Source organism: Schistocerca gregaria, chromosome X, assembly GCF_023897955.1.
Source record: "Schistocerca gregaria isolate iqSchGreg1 chromosome X, iqSchGreg1.2, whole genome shotgun sequence".
Lineage (NCBI taxonomy): Eukaryota > Metazoa > Arthropoda > Insecta > Orthoptera > Acrididae > Schistocerca > Schistocerca gregaria.
Window position 1 is genome coordinate 20907338 of NC_064931.1, and position 17713 is coordinate 20925050.

Consider the following 17713-nt stretch of genomic DNA (forward strand, 5'->3'; position numbering starts at 1 on the left):
AAACATTGTTCTGTATTTGGACTATTAATAATTTTGTGTTAGGTGACTGTGTGTAAACATTTATAAACTATTAAAAATATCGTTAGTTTGCAGTTACATTGCTTCAACTTAGACGTGTGCTGAAGCACTCTGAATCATTTCCGTGACTTTGTTAAAGGATGCATGATCACATTGTGCTGGTTGACCCACTTAGGTTCCCACACTAACAAATATTATATGAAAGCATGCACTGTATTTGCAGTTGCAAATTTGGACAAACATCAGCTGTAAAATGGAATGACAACTATGAAAATTTGTGTCGGAGCTGGACATTTGTCCATATTCACAACTGCAAATACATTCCATGCATTTCATAATAGCTGTATTCGCCACAGTGCCTGTTCCTTTGGACATGCATGTATGGAGGTTCGAAGGAACATAGCACTGTAATTCAGACTAACACAGCAACTGCAATACTATAAATATTATTTTAATAATCATCTGTTGTGAATAGTGTGAAAGGATATTTCATTTGTTTTCTCTGGAATAAATTCAGTCTGTGAAAAGCGAGAAGTGAATCCTGTTTCACTGCAAATTCCTGCTTGCAACTTTAATAAGCTTGTGACTGTCTTCATTTATGGTTAAATGCAGTGCATGCATTGGTTGGCTCCTGGACAATAATTAAGGCAATATTTTGAAGTCCAGCCACACAATGGTAAGCCCTATCAATTGTGCTTTTCTTGCTTTATTTAATTTTTTATTTTTGTTGAAGCACATGGGAGCTTATGTGTTAAACTTTGATGGATGCAGCAGTTAATAATTTCAATGTTAGTCATTTAATTTTTCATTACATAAACAGTAAGAAAAACAGAATATCTGAAGATAAACATTTTTTCCTTCTTGAAATATTCAGACTAACTGTCCCTGTAAAGATTAAAGCTAAAGCTAGGAAAAAGAAGACTTCATAATCTGAAATTTGTATTCTTGAAAATCCCACCAAACAAATTAGGATTGGCACCATCAGACTTTTACTTGTTTGGCTCTTTCACAGAACATTACGAGACCTGAAATTTGCAGATGATAATGAGATCACAGAGTGCATGATAATATACTTATGAATCATGCCAAAGTTTTTTTAAGCTTAAGCTTGTGGACACATGGATTTTTATAACAAAATATTCTCAGGTTTCCAGCCACTAAGTGGTTAAAACACTATGAACTTCCAGCACAGTTCTCATTGGCCATTGTCAAAGGGTAACTGATGACTGTGTTTCCAATGACTTCGTCCTTATGTAGTAGCACTACCACCTATGATGTCACTGCTGCTTAGTCCATAGTTAAATAAACTAAAGTTAAAGCAATTACAGCCCTCAGTTGCAAAAATTAAGTCTTTTGACCTGGTTTCAACACATGAGTGCCTTAATCAGAAATTAAATATTCAAATTGGGCTACAGCATAAGTATAAAATTGTGGGATAAATTTTTTATATAAAAGTGTAAGTACTGACTATCAGTACAAGAAAGAAACAGTACTTACATGTCATATATAAAATAAATATCAAGTGATGAAGCTAGTCAGAAAATTTTTAAAGTAGAATGAGTGAAAAGTAGGTAACTATGGGCTGCTCGCATATCCTGCAAGCATATATGTGAGCAGCCCGTAGTGGCTTGCTTTCCACTCATTCGATTTTAAAAATTTTCTGACTTAAGCTTTATCACTTGATATATATTTTATATGTGACATGTAAGTACTGTTTCTTTCTTGTACTGTTAATCAGTTTTCAGTCTTAAAACTGTACTTCTAAGCTTTTACGTAGACAAAAAGTTACCATGTCTGCTGCTGTCAAATAAAACACTGCCTGTTAGTTCATGTACTAAGTAATGTTCATCTTAAAATTAATCTGTCTACTTTAAATGTTAAGTAGCCTACTTATATTTGTGGTTACTAGATGGCACTCTTGGTGCAATGTTCAACTTCCCGCAGTTGCTAATGTGGGCACCTCATTCTGTTGCTGCCTGTGACTTGACATGTATGAGCAGCCCATATATTATCTTTTTTTAAAAAAAATTGTGACTAAAGTTTTATCACTTGATATTTATTTTATATGTAACATGTACGTATTAGTCAGTATCTACACTTTAATCTAAAAAATTTATCCCATAATTTTGTACTTACGTTATAGGCAAATTTCAATATTTAATTTCTGATGAAGGCACTCATAGAAGTGTTGAAACCAGGTCAAAAATCTTCATTTTTGCAATTGAGGGCTGTAATTGTTTTAACTTTAATTTGTAAACAGTCACTGACCATGCAGCCATGTTCAAAATGTTAAATGAATTGTTTATTTTCTTATGCTATTCTAGAAACTGTTAATCTCCATAATAACAGATGTCTCAATGAATGCAATTTGTTGCCCACTTTCAATCTGCATTCTGCCATAGATGATATTTTGATAAAGCATAAACACAAACACCTCTTTTTTCCCACATCTAGCATTGCTCCATATAGAGTGCAACAGTCGTCCTATGTATAGTACCTCCTCCCTATTTCTTTACATCATCGTATCAGGTAGCAACTTGAACTATTTACTAGTTGCAACTCCAATGTGTTGTTGTTTTGTCTCTTTTTAATTTTGCTTGTTACCATTTCCCAGTTCCCATAGTTCATTTCCCACTTCATTCCATCCAGTGCAACATAAACTACTTTCACCTTTGCCTGAAGGACACACACAAATCATTCTTCCCAAATCCACTATTCTGTTACCTTCCCTACAATGACATTATGGGATAACCTTAAAAAGCATTTTATTAAATTTCCTCACTACAGTAACACCAGCAAAAATCCAGGCCATAAACCTCACTTATTACACTCCGAGTGGCTAATCTATGAGGTCTGTTCAAAACATTGTCGAACTTTGTCCTCAAAATTTTTCTACGCTTACCTTTTACTCACTGTGCATGGTCTCCTTTGTATTACTCTCCTCCACAACTGAGGCACTGTTTCTAACACTGTTTCCCCTTCTGGAAGCAGCCTTGGTACAACTCTTGCTGAATTTCATGAACCACCACCTGCAAATTTCTTTTATCTCATCTATCATTGCACATCTTCATCCTTTCAATGGGATTTCCAGCTTCTGAGATAAAAAAAAAAAAAAAAAAAAAAGGTCCACACGGGCCAAGTATGGAGGATGAGGCAGCACAGTGATTTTGTTTTTTGTGCAATAGACACGCACCAACAGGGATGAATTTGTGGGTGTGTTATCATGATCCAAGAGCCATGAATTGTCTTGCCACATTTCAAACCATTTCCTTCTCACATTTTCTCACGGGCATCACAACATGTCCTGATTGTACCATCGATCAACAGTTTGTCCCTGTAGCATCAATTCATGATGAACTAGCCCTTCAAAGTCAAAGACAAGTATCAGCATGGCTTTGTTATTCAGTTTTGGAGAACCTTTCCTGACCCATTGTGAAAACTGAACCTTGGTCTCAATATCATAACTGTAGACCCACATCTTAGAGCTAGACCTTTGTAAAAGACGGAAACGTGATGGTACGCATTTCTCCTCCTTACACGAGGCATCACAACAACATTTCACCAGGCAACACCAGTCAACTGCTGTTTGTGTATGAGAAATTGGTTGCAAACTTTCCTCATGTCAGCACATTGTAGGTGTCACCACCGGCGCCAACCTTGTGTGAATGTTCTGACAAGCTAATCATTTACATATCACAGCATCTTCTTCCTGTCAGTTAAATTTCGCGTCTGTAGCACATCATCTTGTTGGTGTATCAATTTTAATGGCCAGTAGTGTATGTTTTCATTTAAGAGGCAATAATAGACTGAGGCGACAGAAGTAATGGAATAGTGATATTCACAGATACACAGAAGGTGTTAGTATCATGTACACAAGGTATAAAAGAGCAGTGCATAGTTGAAGCTGTCATTTGTACTCAGGTGATTCGTGTGAAAAAGTTCCTGATGTGATTATTGCTGCACGATGGAAATTAACAGACTTTGAACGTGGACTAGTAGTTGGAGCTAGATGCATGGCACACACTATTTTGGAAATCATTAGGGAATTCAGTATTCCAAAATGTGCCCAGAATATCAAATTTCATGCATAACCTCTTACCACAGACAATGCAGTGATGGACAACCTTCACTTAATGACCGAGAGCAGTGGCATTTGCAAAGAGTTGTCAGTGCTAACAGACAATTGACAACATGTGAAATAACTGCAAAAATCAATTGGCTCATTATTTCTGCAAGGGACTTTCAACAACTTGTTCAGTTCATGCAAATTTGGGTTGCTGCACTACGCCAGGACAAAGGAGGTCCAACACAATATTAGGAGGTAACTCATGACTTTTGTCACTCTTTGTAAATCTGTCACTATATGTGTAAATGTACAATACACTGAGAATTGTGATACAATTCCTAGAATACTGTGGCCTTGCATCATCAGATAACCAATTTACAACACTTATTTATAGTGATGACATTACTGCACTGAAGAAGTCCATAAGTCAGATTTTATATACAACTAATGTTATTTTATATGGTGAATAATTTTACATCAGTTGTTTTGATTAAGAATTTGTCAGTGGTGTATGAGGAACTGGTCACCAACAAGTCCCATAGGCTCCTCCTAAAGTGAACTGTATTAGTAGTTCAACTTTTGATGGCTTCTGGTAAGTTATTGAAAATGTGTCTTCCTCAATAACAGACACTTTTGTACACCAAAGGAAATGACTTTATATCTTTACGCAGATTATTCTTTTTTCTAGAACTGTTTTCATGAACTGAGCAGACAGTTTGAGAAAGAGGTGTACTATTTATGACATATCTCATTAAGTAATAAATATATTGTGAATTAGCAGTTAACATCTTCAGTTCTATGCATGATATTTTGAAACTCATCTCTCACATAATTCACAATACAAGCTTTTTGACTCAGAAAACTTAGCTTGGCTTGAGGAGTTACGTAACCCTAAAATGATCCTGTATGACATTAAGGAATGAAAGCGAGCTAAGTATGCTAGATTTTTTTCCTCTGTGGTGCACCCCTCCCAACTGAACTTATTATCAGGTTTTAATCCCAAGAATCTAATACTGTTGACCTCTTGTATCTGCTTGATGGCAAATTTTAGATCAATACTAGGAAGAAACTTTTTCCATGTTCTGGACAGCACATAGCGTGACTTTTTGTTGTTTAATGAGAGAGAATTGGGTAGAACCATTTATTACAATCCTTGAAACTGCATTAACTGTTTTTTCTAAAACTATACACAATTTGCTATTTACTGACATTTTTTACTGTCTGCAATGAAAACAAACTTGACATCTGGAAATGTTACTGATGAAAGGGCATTAATATACACAAGAAAATCTTAAGGAACACATCACATGATTACTAGTATGATGATGTGTGATAGCTTAATTCAGGACTTTTTCCTATTGACACCTTTTGTTTCATCAGAAAGACATGATCTGAACCACTGTGCTACATTTCCGTTTACCACAAAATATTTTAATTTATTTAAGAGGAGATTGTGCTTTACACAGTCAGTTACCTTTTCCAGATAACACACTATACCAGTAGCCAGTACTTTATTGTCTTATGTATTAACTGTAAGCGTAATTAGTCTTCTCAGTATTGAAACTGTTAATAAATCCAAACTGTTTCAATGACAGTGTATTATTTGTAGTCATGTGGTTAAGAAACTGCTTGTATGTTACCTTTTCTACAATTCTCTTTTGGTGTACAGAATGTTATACTTTGTTGTTATGTGTGTGAATGTGTGTACTATTTCTGGAAAATGAGCAAATGCTCAAAACGAATGCTGTTTTCTGTTATGTGTTACTGTGCTCCATGTAGTCATCTGCTATAGGCGAGTGGCTGCTGTTCCCTTATTTTATGTAGAGTTTTTGCCCTGTTTCAAAAGACATCTTCCCTTTGAGTAATCCATAGCTTTTTTGGTCTTTCTAGAAACATACTCCACTAGCCACCATATAGTGTATGGTGGAGGGTACCCTGTACCACTACTAATCATTTCCTTTCCTGTTCCACTCACAAACAGAGCAACGGAAAAACAACATCTATATCCCTCCATGGTCCTTATGCAAATTTTATGTTGGTGGCAGTAGAATCATTGTGCAGTCAGCTTCAAATGCAGTTCTTTAAACTTTCAGAATAGTGTTCCTCAAAAAGAATGTTGGCTTCCCTCCAGGGATTTCCATGACTTCCGGAAGAGTCTCTGTAACACATTTTCATTGCTCAGACATACTGGAAACAATTCTAGCTGTCCATCTCTGAATTGCTTTGATGGGTCCCTTTAATCCGTCCTGGTACAAATCCCAAATACTTTAGCAGTACTCACGAATAGATCACACTAGTGTCCTCTATATGTGGTCTCCTTTACAGATCAACCAGTTTCCCAAAATTCCCCCAATAAACCAAAGTTGACAATTCATCTTTCCTACCTCAACTCCACATGCTTTTTCCACTTCATATTGCTCTGTAACGTTACGCCTAGATATTTAAAAAACATGGCTATGTCAAGCAGCATACTATTAATGCTGTATCTGAACATTACAGGTTTGTTTTTCTGGAGTATCCACATTAATTTACATTTTTCTGCATTTACAGTTAGCTGCCATTCATCTCACAGACTAGAAATTTTATCTAAGTCATCTTTTATCTTCCTACAGTCACTCAACATTGACACCTTCCCATACAGCACACCATCATCAGCAAAGAACCACAGATTGCTGCCCACCCTGTCCACCAGATCACTTGTAAATATAAAAAATATAATGCTCCTAATCACGCTTCCCTGGGGCATCCCTGACAATACCCTTGTCTCTGATGAATACTTGACCAAGTACAACATACTGGGTTCTATTACTTAAGAAGTCTCTGAGCCACTCACATATCTGGGAATATATTCTGTATGCTTGCACATTAACAGTCTGCAGTGGGGCACAATGTCAAATGCCTTCTGGAAATCTAGAAATCTGGAATTGGCCTCTTGCCCTTGATACATAGTTCACAGTATACCACATATGAAGATGGCAAGCTGAGTTTAACACATGAGCACCATTTTCTAAAATTTTGAGGACATAAGCTTCTCAGTTTCAAGAAAATTTATTGTATTGAAACTGAGTATATGTTCTGCAGCAAACCGATGTTAGGTAAAGTCTGCAATTTTGCAGGTCCGTCCTTTTACCCTACCTCTGTACAGGAGTCACCTGTGTTTTTCCTAGTCACTTAGGACTTTGCAATGGGTGAGGGAGTCACACACCGCCACACACCGTCAGGTGGCTTGCGGAGTATGGATGTAGATGTAGATGTAGAAATACAAATTAAGTATGGAGCTAATGCTGTAGAATACTCTTTGTAAAACTGAATTGGAATTACATTTGGAACTGGTGACTTATTTGTTTTTAACTCTTTCAGTTGTTTCTCTATGCCAGGGATGCTTATTACTATGTTGTCCATACAAGAGACTGTTTAAAGGTCAAATGATGGTATATTTGTATGACTCCTGCATGAATAATTTCTTATGTACAAAATTTAAAATTTTGGCTTTTGTTTTGCTCCACAGTCCCACCAGACCAGTCAACGAATGACTGGATGGAAGTCTTAGACCAGCTCAGTGATTTTACACAGGAGCAGGGTGTTCTTGGGCGGTCGCACAGATCTTTTGTTATCATGGTGGTATTAGTTGTAAACTTCACACATAAATCTTTTCACAAATGTCTTAATCTCTGCTAACCTTTGCTTGTTGCAATTTGTGCATTCCCTTTTGAACAGAGTATGCAACAGCATTTGTTTCCTTGGTATTTTCTGAATTTCACTGTTAAGCCATGGTGGGCCTTTTCCACCCTTAACCCACTAACAAGACACACAGTTCTCCAGACCATGATTTATAGCCTGTTTAAACTTTGCCCATAATTCCATCTGTGCCCACCTTGCTCTAATCTGGATTAATTTTTGAGGAAAACAGATTCTAAAGAATGTAAGGAAATATTAATAAAATTTTTTGTTTGCTGTCTTGCACACTAAATACATTACTCTAGTTCATGTCTCTGAGGAGTTCACTGAAATAATTAATTTTTGACCTACTGGCTTCCCTTCTGAACTTAAAGTCAGTAGATTTCGTGCCCTAATCAGTATTTACATTTAACATAAAGAGCTGTACATCACTGACTCAGAGACCATTGATTACATGTATTTTTAATACATGGAAGAGGCCTAGCTGCAGTTCATCAACAGGATCAGTAACGTAACATTTCGAGTACATTTACCAGGCTGCATAATCTAAAAGTTTTATATTTAGATTTTCTTATCTTAACAAAATAAAAAATGAAAATTTGGATTTAAAGGATACAGTTACCACAAATGAAAAGAATAATGAAATAAACACAGGCCAGTACACCAAATGAGCCAACTCCATTATAAGCCTGTATTCCATTGTACATCACCATATTCCAGTCTTCACCAGTCAGTACCTGTGGATTTTAACAGAGGCTTAATGAGTTGATGTTATTACATGAAGAAGATTTTTTTAAAAGTTTGATCAAAATACAACTGAATATGAAATACATGATTACAGAATCAAGAACGGGTAAGTGCTCTTAAAAATTATTTTCTTCAATAGACCTCAAATACATAAATCATTATTCAGAAGACCAGTCAAAATTATTACCCACCAAATCCTACAGTTCTTCAGGAGGAAGCTTTCATACTGAGTTTTACATGGTTAACCAGTACCTTTCTCACAAACAGCTAGATGTGTTATGAATTCTTGAACCTCATCACAAAATCAAAATAGTTATGTGTTCAGGAAAATGCTAATGTTTTTTCATCAAATGAGACAGTGACAGACCACACATTTTCAGTCTGTTGATAATGAATGTAGTTCTACTTCAAGAGTAATTTGCACATTCTCTCTTGAACAGGGAGTGCAACAGAATTTGTTTCCTCAGTATTTTCTGAATTTCATTGTTAAACCATGGTGGGCCTTTTCCATCCTTAACCCACTTACAAGACACACAGTTCTCCAGACCATGATTTATACTTCAATACTTCAATGATGAAAAGTGTGATGAAAATCTGTGGCTGATGTGCTTACCAAGTATGTAAGACCTTCACAGGAGACTGTTGACAAATTGTTCGTATTAGATATTTAACACAGTATGTGGATAGTGCTTTCATGATGTATTTATGGCTCTTGTAGGTGTTCTTATGTTTTTGTTTCTTACATATATCCTTTATCACCATTTCATCACTTGTTAACTGATGTGAACTTCCTAAGTTAATGTATCAAGTAAAGGATTAAATGGAGTTTTTCTGTTTGTCTAAAGTTTTCAACATTTATAGTATTTTTAGCAATTTTAAAAGAGCAGTCAACTTTAACATTTGCCATGTTAAATAATGACTTTGCTCCTCCATTGCTTGCAAACTCCAATGAGAGGCACCATGCATACACACCACCAGAGGATGCAGAAATGGCACGGCCTCACTGCTGCGACTGATTGGCTGTTGCATCTGTTTAAGTGGCCTCACTCAGAGTTTCAGGCCAAGATTAAATGCATTGATAGTGTTACCAACACAAGTACAGAAGACTGCAGTGAGGACATTCCATCAATGTAGCACAGCACTACTGCACATTTCTAATATTCAGTGACTTATACAAGCATATCAACATTCAAGACTATCTGCTACAATCAGGAAACTTTATCCTCTTTGTATATAACTCAGCATCACAGAAGCACTCATGGCATATCTTATGTATAACTCAGTTATTAAGTGTGCATAGTGTAAATAAACTTAATAATATGTTACCCATTTGTAGATGTCTTACTGTGTTTGTTTAGCAACTCCACTAGTTGCACAATAGATGTAAACTGGTGACAAGTCTGATATTTTTTGTCTATTGGCGATGTGTCTGATGCTAGATAAGGCAGTGGTTGGCTAATCTTAAAAAAAAAATCCAAATTTTTTGTATGTGGAACTTTTCTCTGTTTCACGTGTCTTTAATTTGTGCAAGCAATGGCAGCTTCTGGAGAGCAATCCCCCACTGCACTTATTCAGTTTCAGAGCTAACAAATCATATTGTTGTTAACTGCTATTGGCAGGTTGATGGATGCACAGCAAACCCAGCAAACAACAATGACTGAAGCACAGAATGTCAGTGTCCAGGTGCCACTTCCTCCACCCTTCCACTTTTTTGATGGACAACAAGAGGAATGGACTGAGTACTGTTTGCAGATAGAGCAACACTTCACTGAATATGACGTCACACGAATAGCAATGCTCTTTCATTTTTCACAAGTAAGAGTGCATATTTTCCAACTGTGCAGCATGTTATTCCCTCAGTTAGAGGCCCAAACCCTACCCTATGAAGACATTATTTGAGCATTACACAACTTCATTGAAGCACAGACTCATGTAGCTGCTGCTTGATTCAAATTCTTTTGCATGCATAATCATTATAATTAGTCTTACAAGAAATGGATTGCTGAACCCAAGTGCATAAGTAGGAGCTGTAAATTTAACTGCTCTTTTGGAGCCTCATTTCAAGATGCAATGCTTCACAATGCCATTATTAAAAACATTACTGATAACAGGATAGGGTTGAGATTCTGAAGCATTGAAACATTGGTCTCAATGATGTGATTAAAGTAATAAAAGCCCAGAAAGTTCTGTACTTTGTGGAAGCAGACTGTAATGTGCCTGTTGTTGCAACACTGACTCTATATAGCTCAAAGTGGTCCTAGTTTCCTAGAGAACCTGCCAATGCAGACAACAACAAAAACAAGGCATGGCACACTCAGCTGCTTCGTTGGCTTGTTCACACCTTCTGAAGTCCTGTGCAAAATGTTTTGTAATTAATGACTGCAAAAACTGCTCTCTCTGTCATGCAAAATTCCAGCACTACTATAAATCATGATGCACACAGAAAGAGTGCATGCAAAAGCAACATAAATCTTGACTTGAGAATCTGGAAACACATATGATCCCTCATTCAAAATCTATATCCACTCCTACTGAGTAATGTGGCAAAATGGTTAACATACTGGAGTCACATTTGGGAGGATGACATCTTAAATCAGCATCCGGCCCTCCAGATTTAGGTTTTCTGTGATTTCACTAAATCACTAGAGGCAACAGGATGGTTCCTTTGAAAGGGCATGGCCAATTTCTTTCACCATCCTTGACACAATTTGAGCTTGTGCTCCATCTCTAATGACCTTGATGTCAATGAGATATTAAACCCTATCTTCCTTCCTTCCTTGTACACACTCCTCCTTGCAATCCACACAGGACCCATGAACCAAAGTGACAGTATTACATATTGTAACACTTGCCTCATTCTAACCAGGTCTTCTCTAGTAAACACAGGAACAATAGACAAAAGTGACAGCATCACACATTGTAACACTTGCCTCATTCTAACCAGCTCTACCCTAATAAACGCACAGCTAAATGCTCACACACAACAGATAGTCACACTCTGATGACTAAGTGCAAACTGTTCATCTCTCTGCAGATTTGCAATCGATCTGTACCATTTCAGTTAGAGACTATGCTGCAGTTAATTGAAATACTTATGAGCAATTGTGACACCCTCAAATATGAAAATTATATCTGCACCTCATGGCCTAAAATGGTGAAAGTATTTCTATTCCTGGAATGTCCACTTTACAAACAAAATATAGACAGATGATAACATCAATGCCTTTCACAGTAGTTTGGTCATGTTCTAGTCCCAATATTTTGGCATGGATGCATTCAATTTATTTTGCTTGGATATACAGGTCACTGTGTACGCTACTGATACGCAACTTGCATAGGCCAGCATTCATCACCTGTCTGAAAAACATGGAAATTTTTTCGATGGCACATTGGGACATTCATATATTCATATATCAGCAGTACAGTCAGCAAGACTCAGCAGGACCAGCCATACCTCTGAGGATGTCCAACGTAGTATTGGACGAAATGTTAGGAATAGAAGAATTCCATGGACTACAGACATATAACCCGGAAGAATGATCAACAACAGTACCATCCAGTCGTGAAAGCCTTGACTATATGAATCCAAATTCCAGAGATGAAATTTTGGAGGTTGTTCCTGAATGTTCTCTGAGTATTTTAGTATAAGTGATCCACGGTCTCCAGCAGCTCATTACACATCACTAATGTAATTATCATTTATTTAGTTTTTTACCCCAATTATATTTGATTTTGTGAAAATATTTTCGCATCTCCAAAAAAGGCTGCAGTATGCCATGATTCCATTGTAAAACACAAAATACAGAGTAATGCAACCACCCTAAGACCAAGCCATATACTTTTATCACAGCGTATTTGAACTACACTGCCAGCGCACAGTATAGTACAGAAGAATGCACACAATTGTTCTCTTACGGTTATTGTTCAAAATGTCAGCAACCATGATCACAGAGGAGTATACAGCAGCTGGTAACATACAACTAACACTGTCAGAAAAACAAACCTTAGACAGAACTTAACTGTACTGAATGCAGACAAGAGAGATAAGTGTTAAATGATCATTGCTGTCATCAACCTCAAATACCGTGGAATGGATCATGACCCAACACACACTGATAACATTTGTATTCTTGTGCAGATATTTTTGGTCCAATACATATGCATAAACAAGAATATGTGTACAATATCCACATTCCTTGTATAGTTCTCAATAGATTATCTTTGATTTTCATTGTTGTTACATTAGGTCTGAGTTTTTAATAAAATCCCCTCGATTTTAAATCCACATCAAATTGATTGATTTTTTTTTTCTTTCAAATTGGCATGGTGTAGTCTTATAGCATGCGTTTTCACTCAGGCATGTTGTTCTGAAAGAATCCAGTGAGACAATCATTAATTTATGCTTGAACTGAGGTGTATTCTTTCTGCTCCAATTAATTAGTATTAATTAACTTACAGAAGGCATTGAATTGATCCATATTTTCAATATATTCTTGGTGCTTAGAAGTTATCATCATCTTTTTCTCTACTGCTTTAGAATACACACTGCTAAAAGTTTCCACTGTTAAATGTATATCCTACATTTATCCCTCTCGTGATTTCATAGAATCAAACTAACAATCATGTTTGAGTGTTGTCTCACTGATGTAGATTTCTTCAAGAATGTCTTGAGTGCTTTCAAGATTAAAAGAATGTGAAATATTTCCATTCTAGCTATATTTATTCATTCATGACTACTTTCTGCCGTCTATGCCCTTTTCAATTGATATTCTGTAGCAGAAAAATATACCATAAACATTGAAATGGCAGCATCTTCAATTTTACATTGTCTTTTTCTTTAGTTTGCACATGTAACCAAAACAAACAAAAAACATAAAATTAAGGACTTTGCCATTTCAATGCATGTGGTATGTTTTTCTACTACAGGATACCAATTGAAAATGGCCTAAAGGGCAGGAACTAGTCATGAAACAATAAAATAAATACAGCAGAGGTTGTAAAATGTCATCTTCATTCAACAAATTTAATAAATTTCTTACCGTGCTATGTACTGTGAAGAAAATGCTTTCAAGATTCCTTAGTGCCAGATACAGTTATTAACACCAACAAAAGCTAACTGATCAGTTCTGTGGAATAAAAACTTCATCATTCTTTCATCTCGCAGTGAACATGGTAAATATTTCAACTTTGAGAATTTTATGTACATAATAGAAAACATCTCTTAAAATGGAAGATGCTAAATGAAGTTTTGTTTTTGAAAAATTGATCAATACACTTTTATCATTTGACTTAACTGCCTGTCCAGGTATCAATCAACTTTGTGTGTGAAGTTCCAGTTATTTTCTTGAAGTAATTGCCTATCAAAGTTTTATAGTATTCAATTTGTCCACTTATTGTGTTATCTCAGCTTTGTCTAACACAAATACGTATCTTTAGCTGGGGGTGAGCCTGCATGTTCTTATAGTTTCATCAGACTGTCATAATTCATGGAACTTAGGCAGTTCCAGCTCTAAGCACTTTGACATCAAGGCATGAAATATATTTGGTATATCTGCCTGTGAGATCTGGCTCAAATAATGCAACAGATGACGTGCTACATTGTTTAGTATTGCTAGTGAACCTATGCAAATTCATGTGGTCTGCACATGAACTCCATACATGAAAATATAAAGTTTACTATGGAGATTGAAAAAGATGGTTGTTTGCCATTTTTAGATGTCTTGGTGCGGCGTAAGAATGATGGTACACTTGGTCATTCCGTGTACAGAAAACCTATGCACACAGATCTGTATCTACAAGCCAGTAGTTGCCACCATCCAGCACAAACAGTGGGTGTTGTTAAAACTTTAATTCATCGTGCCCATACCATCTCTGATGCCGACAGTCTTCACACTGAATTGGAACACCTGAAAAAAGTATTCCTGATGAATGGCTTTTCATCTAAGCAAGTGAATAGAGCAATGCAGACCTATAAACGAAGGAACAAGGAAGAAGAAGAGGTCTTCAGGTCGACGGCTTATCTACCATTTATTGGTAATATTTCTTCGCAGATAGGCAGAATATTGAAGAAGTATCAAGTAAGAGTCATCTTTCGCCCTCCTCTCAAAATATCATCACTGATGGGATCCGTTAAGGATGACCTGGGTCTGCGTAAATCAGGTGTTTATAAGATTCCTTGTGATTGCGGCAAATCGTACATAGGGCAAACAATACGAACTGTGCAGGAACGCATTGTGGAACACCAGCGGCATACTCGCCTTCTTCAACCCACCAAGTCTGCAATCGCCGAACATTGTATCTCCACAGGCCACTCCATGAATTACAATGATACAAAAATTGTGGCTCATACATTAAACTTTTGGAGTTCGATTATTAATGAATCAGTGGAAATAAGATTGTCTGACAGAGACACTCTTATTAATCGAGATAGTGGTTTTCAGTTAAACGCCGCTTGGAATCCGCTAATAGAGAAACTCCGTACCCGACGCAGTTATCTGCATAAAGATGAAGATCGGTCTGATATCGAAACGCCAAGCTTTCACCGCGGAGGGCGCTAGGCGCAGCGCACGGAGTCGTTGTGTATGCGTACACTGTGTCGCGCATGCGCAATGCCACTTTCATAGGGCTTTAAATAGCAGAGTTCAGCACGTACTCGCCAGTACTACTACAGCGGTGCTCACCTGAAGATGGCCAAAAGACTTTGTGCCGAAATATCGTGGCAGGACGTTACTGACTTACGGCAGTTCTCCCGTGTTATTATGGAACAATCAGTACGCCGGGAAAGTTTTAAACATCACACTGGATTATTGCTTTGAAATTTGGAACAAATTCACATTTTGGCTGCAACTGAGAACCCAGCTGTTGCTACTGCTGCTATGCTACATCCTCAGAGTGTAATGATTGTAGAAGCATTGACAGACTTAAGTGGACTGGTCAAATAGTTTTCAATTGGTATTAGCGGTGCATTAGTGATCTTACACTTTCAGTTGCTGACTGTGTGGAAGTACAGTAGTCAGTTTCTTGAATTTTTTTTTTTTTTTAAATCCACATCCACAATACACCAGGACCAATTTAGTGACAAATTTTGCATGAAAAGGGGTTTAACATTCACATCTGAACCTGTGAATGTCAATGAGAAATTTTTACTGGCCTGCAAAATAGTAACCACTCATCCATTAGCAGTGGCAATAATAACAACAATGATCACATGATTAAAAATTAAGATTGAAGGAAATCATGACTTCTCATCAGAAATAGGACAAACATAACACTTTTAACGTCTGCAAGGCATTTTTTAAGTTCTAATGGAAAGAGACTTGTAGGCCACTTCTTTGGGCTGCACCGGGCTTGAGCTTGCATAACCCTGAAAAAATAATTTTATATTATACTGGCCAGTTGGCTGAACTATTAGCATCATAACCTACAAACCCCACATTCAAAACTTTTCTTGATTTCTGGCCAAAATGTGAGCAACACAAATCATTTTGAAAACTGAAGAGAGATTTTTTTCATTAAAAGTGCTTCAAAACTCGTGAATCATTCTATTCTGGTGCTGCTGATACCATACTCAATTAGCCAGTCTCTATACTGCTCTGAATGGGGCACACAATACAGAATGTCTGATATAAACTGCTCTGAACCCTCAGTGAACCATCTGTTGGGAATCAAAAGTCTTGAAGTAATTGTAAACTCTACAGACTCACTTAACTTGTTGGAGTTCTTTGTCAAGCTGTCAGACTTTGACACTATTGTGTATTCCTTACTCAAGGTCAACATTTTACTGGTGTTGAAGGAACAGTTCATGTTCTCAGAAGTATTGTCAGAGCATTGGAACCACAGCTTGTGGAAGGTTTAATAACAGTGCTGAGATTATGGTATGTGTCTGATCTGTTTCCATGTGTCTAAGAATTATATCCAATAATGTCTGTTTGGCATTACATGGGAAATATCATGAAAGACTGCACATTTCTCACCTCAGAAGTACAAACACAATAGACATATAGTAAATAATGGCATAACCATAAAAATGGAGGATTCATGATTGCAAAATACATTTTGTATTGTTTATTAAATGGCAATAATTTGTATCAGTTGTCATATAATAAATGATATTAAAATGGAATCAGATACTTATCTGCAACAGGGAGTTTCCATTGCACAGTGCATATGTGATGCAGTTTTGCCTTGAAAATGGCAGGGTGCGCTCCTGCCAAAATATCAGAGGTTGTCAACGACACAGCCCAGCTGCATTCCCATAAGTTATTTGAGCATTGTATACACCGGGATAAACTAACGTCTCACAAGGCTGAGGTCTTATTGAGAAATAAGTCAGTGTTGCTGATCATGAACAGAGTCAAGTAATTTAATGATCCATGGAAAGGCATAAGAGAGTCTTCCAGCTCACATGCTCACTAGCAGAAAGCTGAGTAAACAGCTGATATGTGGACAGTCAGGCAGCCAGGCAGTAGCATATGTGATCATACTACACTGGATGGGAGCCCATAACCAGGGGTGGCCAGTTTACTAGTGCATGTGCAGAATGCATACAAAGGGCCAATAATCTACCTGACAGCATCTAAGCTGAAGGGCACTCAGCAGTGCTGTGCCCAATGTGGCAGCACTGTAACAGCCTATGTTGTAAGATGTTTTTCATGGTTAAGCCAAGCATAACATAACTTGGATGTGACAAATACTTTAATGTATGTTTTGTCACAACAATCATTCATCTATACTATTCAGTGATGATCTTAAACTAAGGAATTTTGACCAAGAGACGTACCTTACTCATTACGCAGTCTGTAAATACAAGCTTCTTGTTCCCTATTATTTGCCAAATTCAAAAAATGTGCCCAAGAATGATCATTCAAACATGAATACAATGTAAAGTTAGTTACTTAGTTTCATGTTTCTTGGATCATTTTGTGTGATATATCACAATGATGTGGAGTCACTTTACATTCACATCACAAATTAATTTGTAAACATGGCTACATGCTGAACATTTATAAGGTTATTTTTTTTAATATACAGATGTGAGCTTGTAATTCTTACCCAGTATCTTTCACACATTACAATAGGAATTATTCTATGGAATAGACAGAGTTGTCAATGAGAAACTTTTTCAGTTTGTTTGCAGATTTTGCTTTGCTGTGTGTCAGATATTTTATATCACTAGGTACATCTTTGTTGACTGGTGGCAACAGG

General features: G+C 36.8%; 1 protein-coding gene across 18 annotated transcripts in view; it reads right to left on the minus strand.

Moving 5' to 3' along the window:
* The window catches only part of LOC126297395 (muscle calcium channel subunit alpha-1-like), a 1224415-nt gene that overhangs the window by 360774 nt on the left and 845928 nt on the right, over nt 1–17713 (minus strand). For all 18 annotated transcript variants that reach the window (XM_049988154.1, XM_049988156.1, XM_049988157.1 and 15 more), the window contains exon 15: nt 8379–8499. In XM_049988154.1, coding sequence (XP_049844111.1) covers nt 8379–8499 — 121 coding nt within the window. The remainder of the gene's footprint in view (nt 1–8378; nt 8500–17713) is intronic.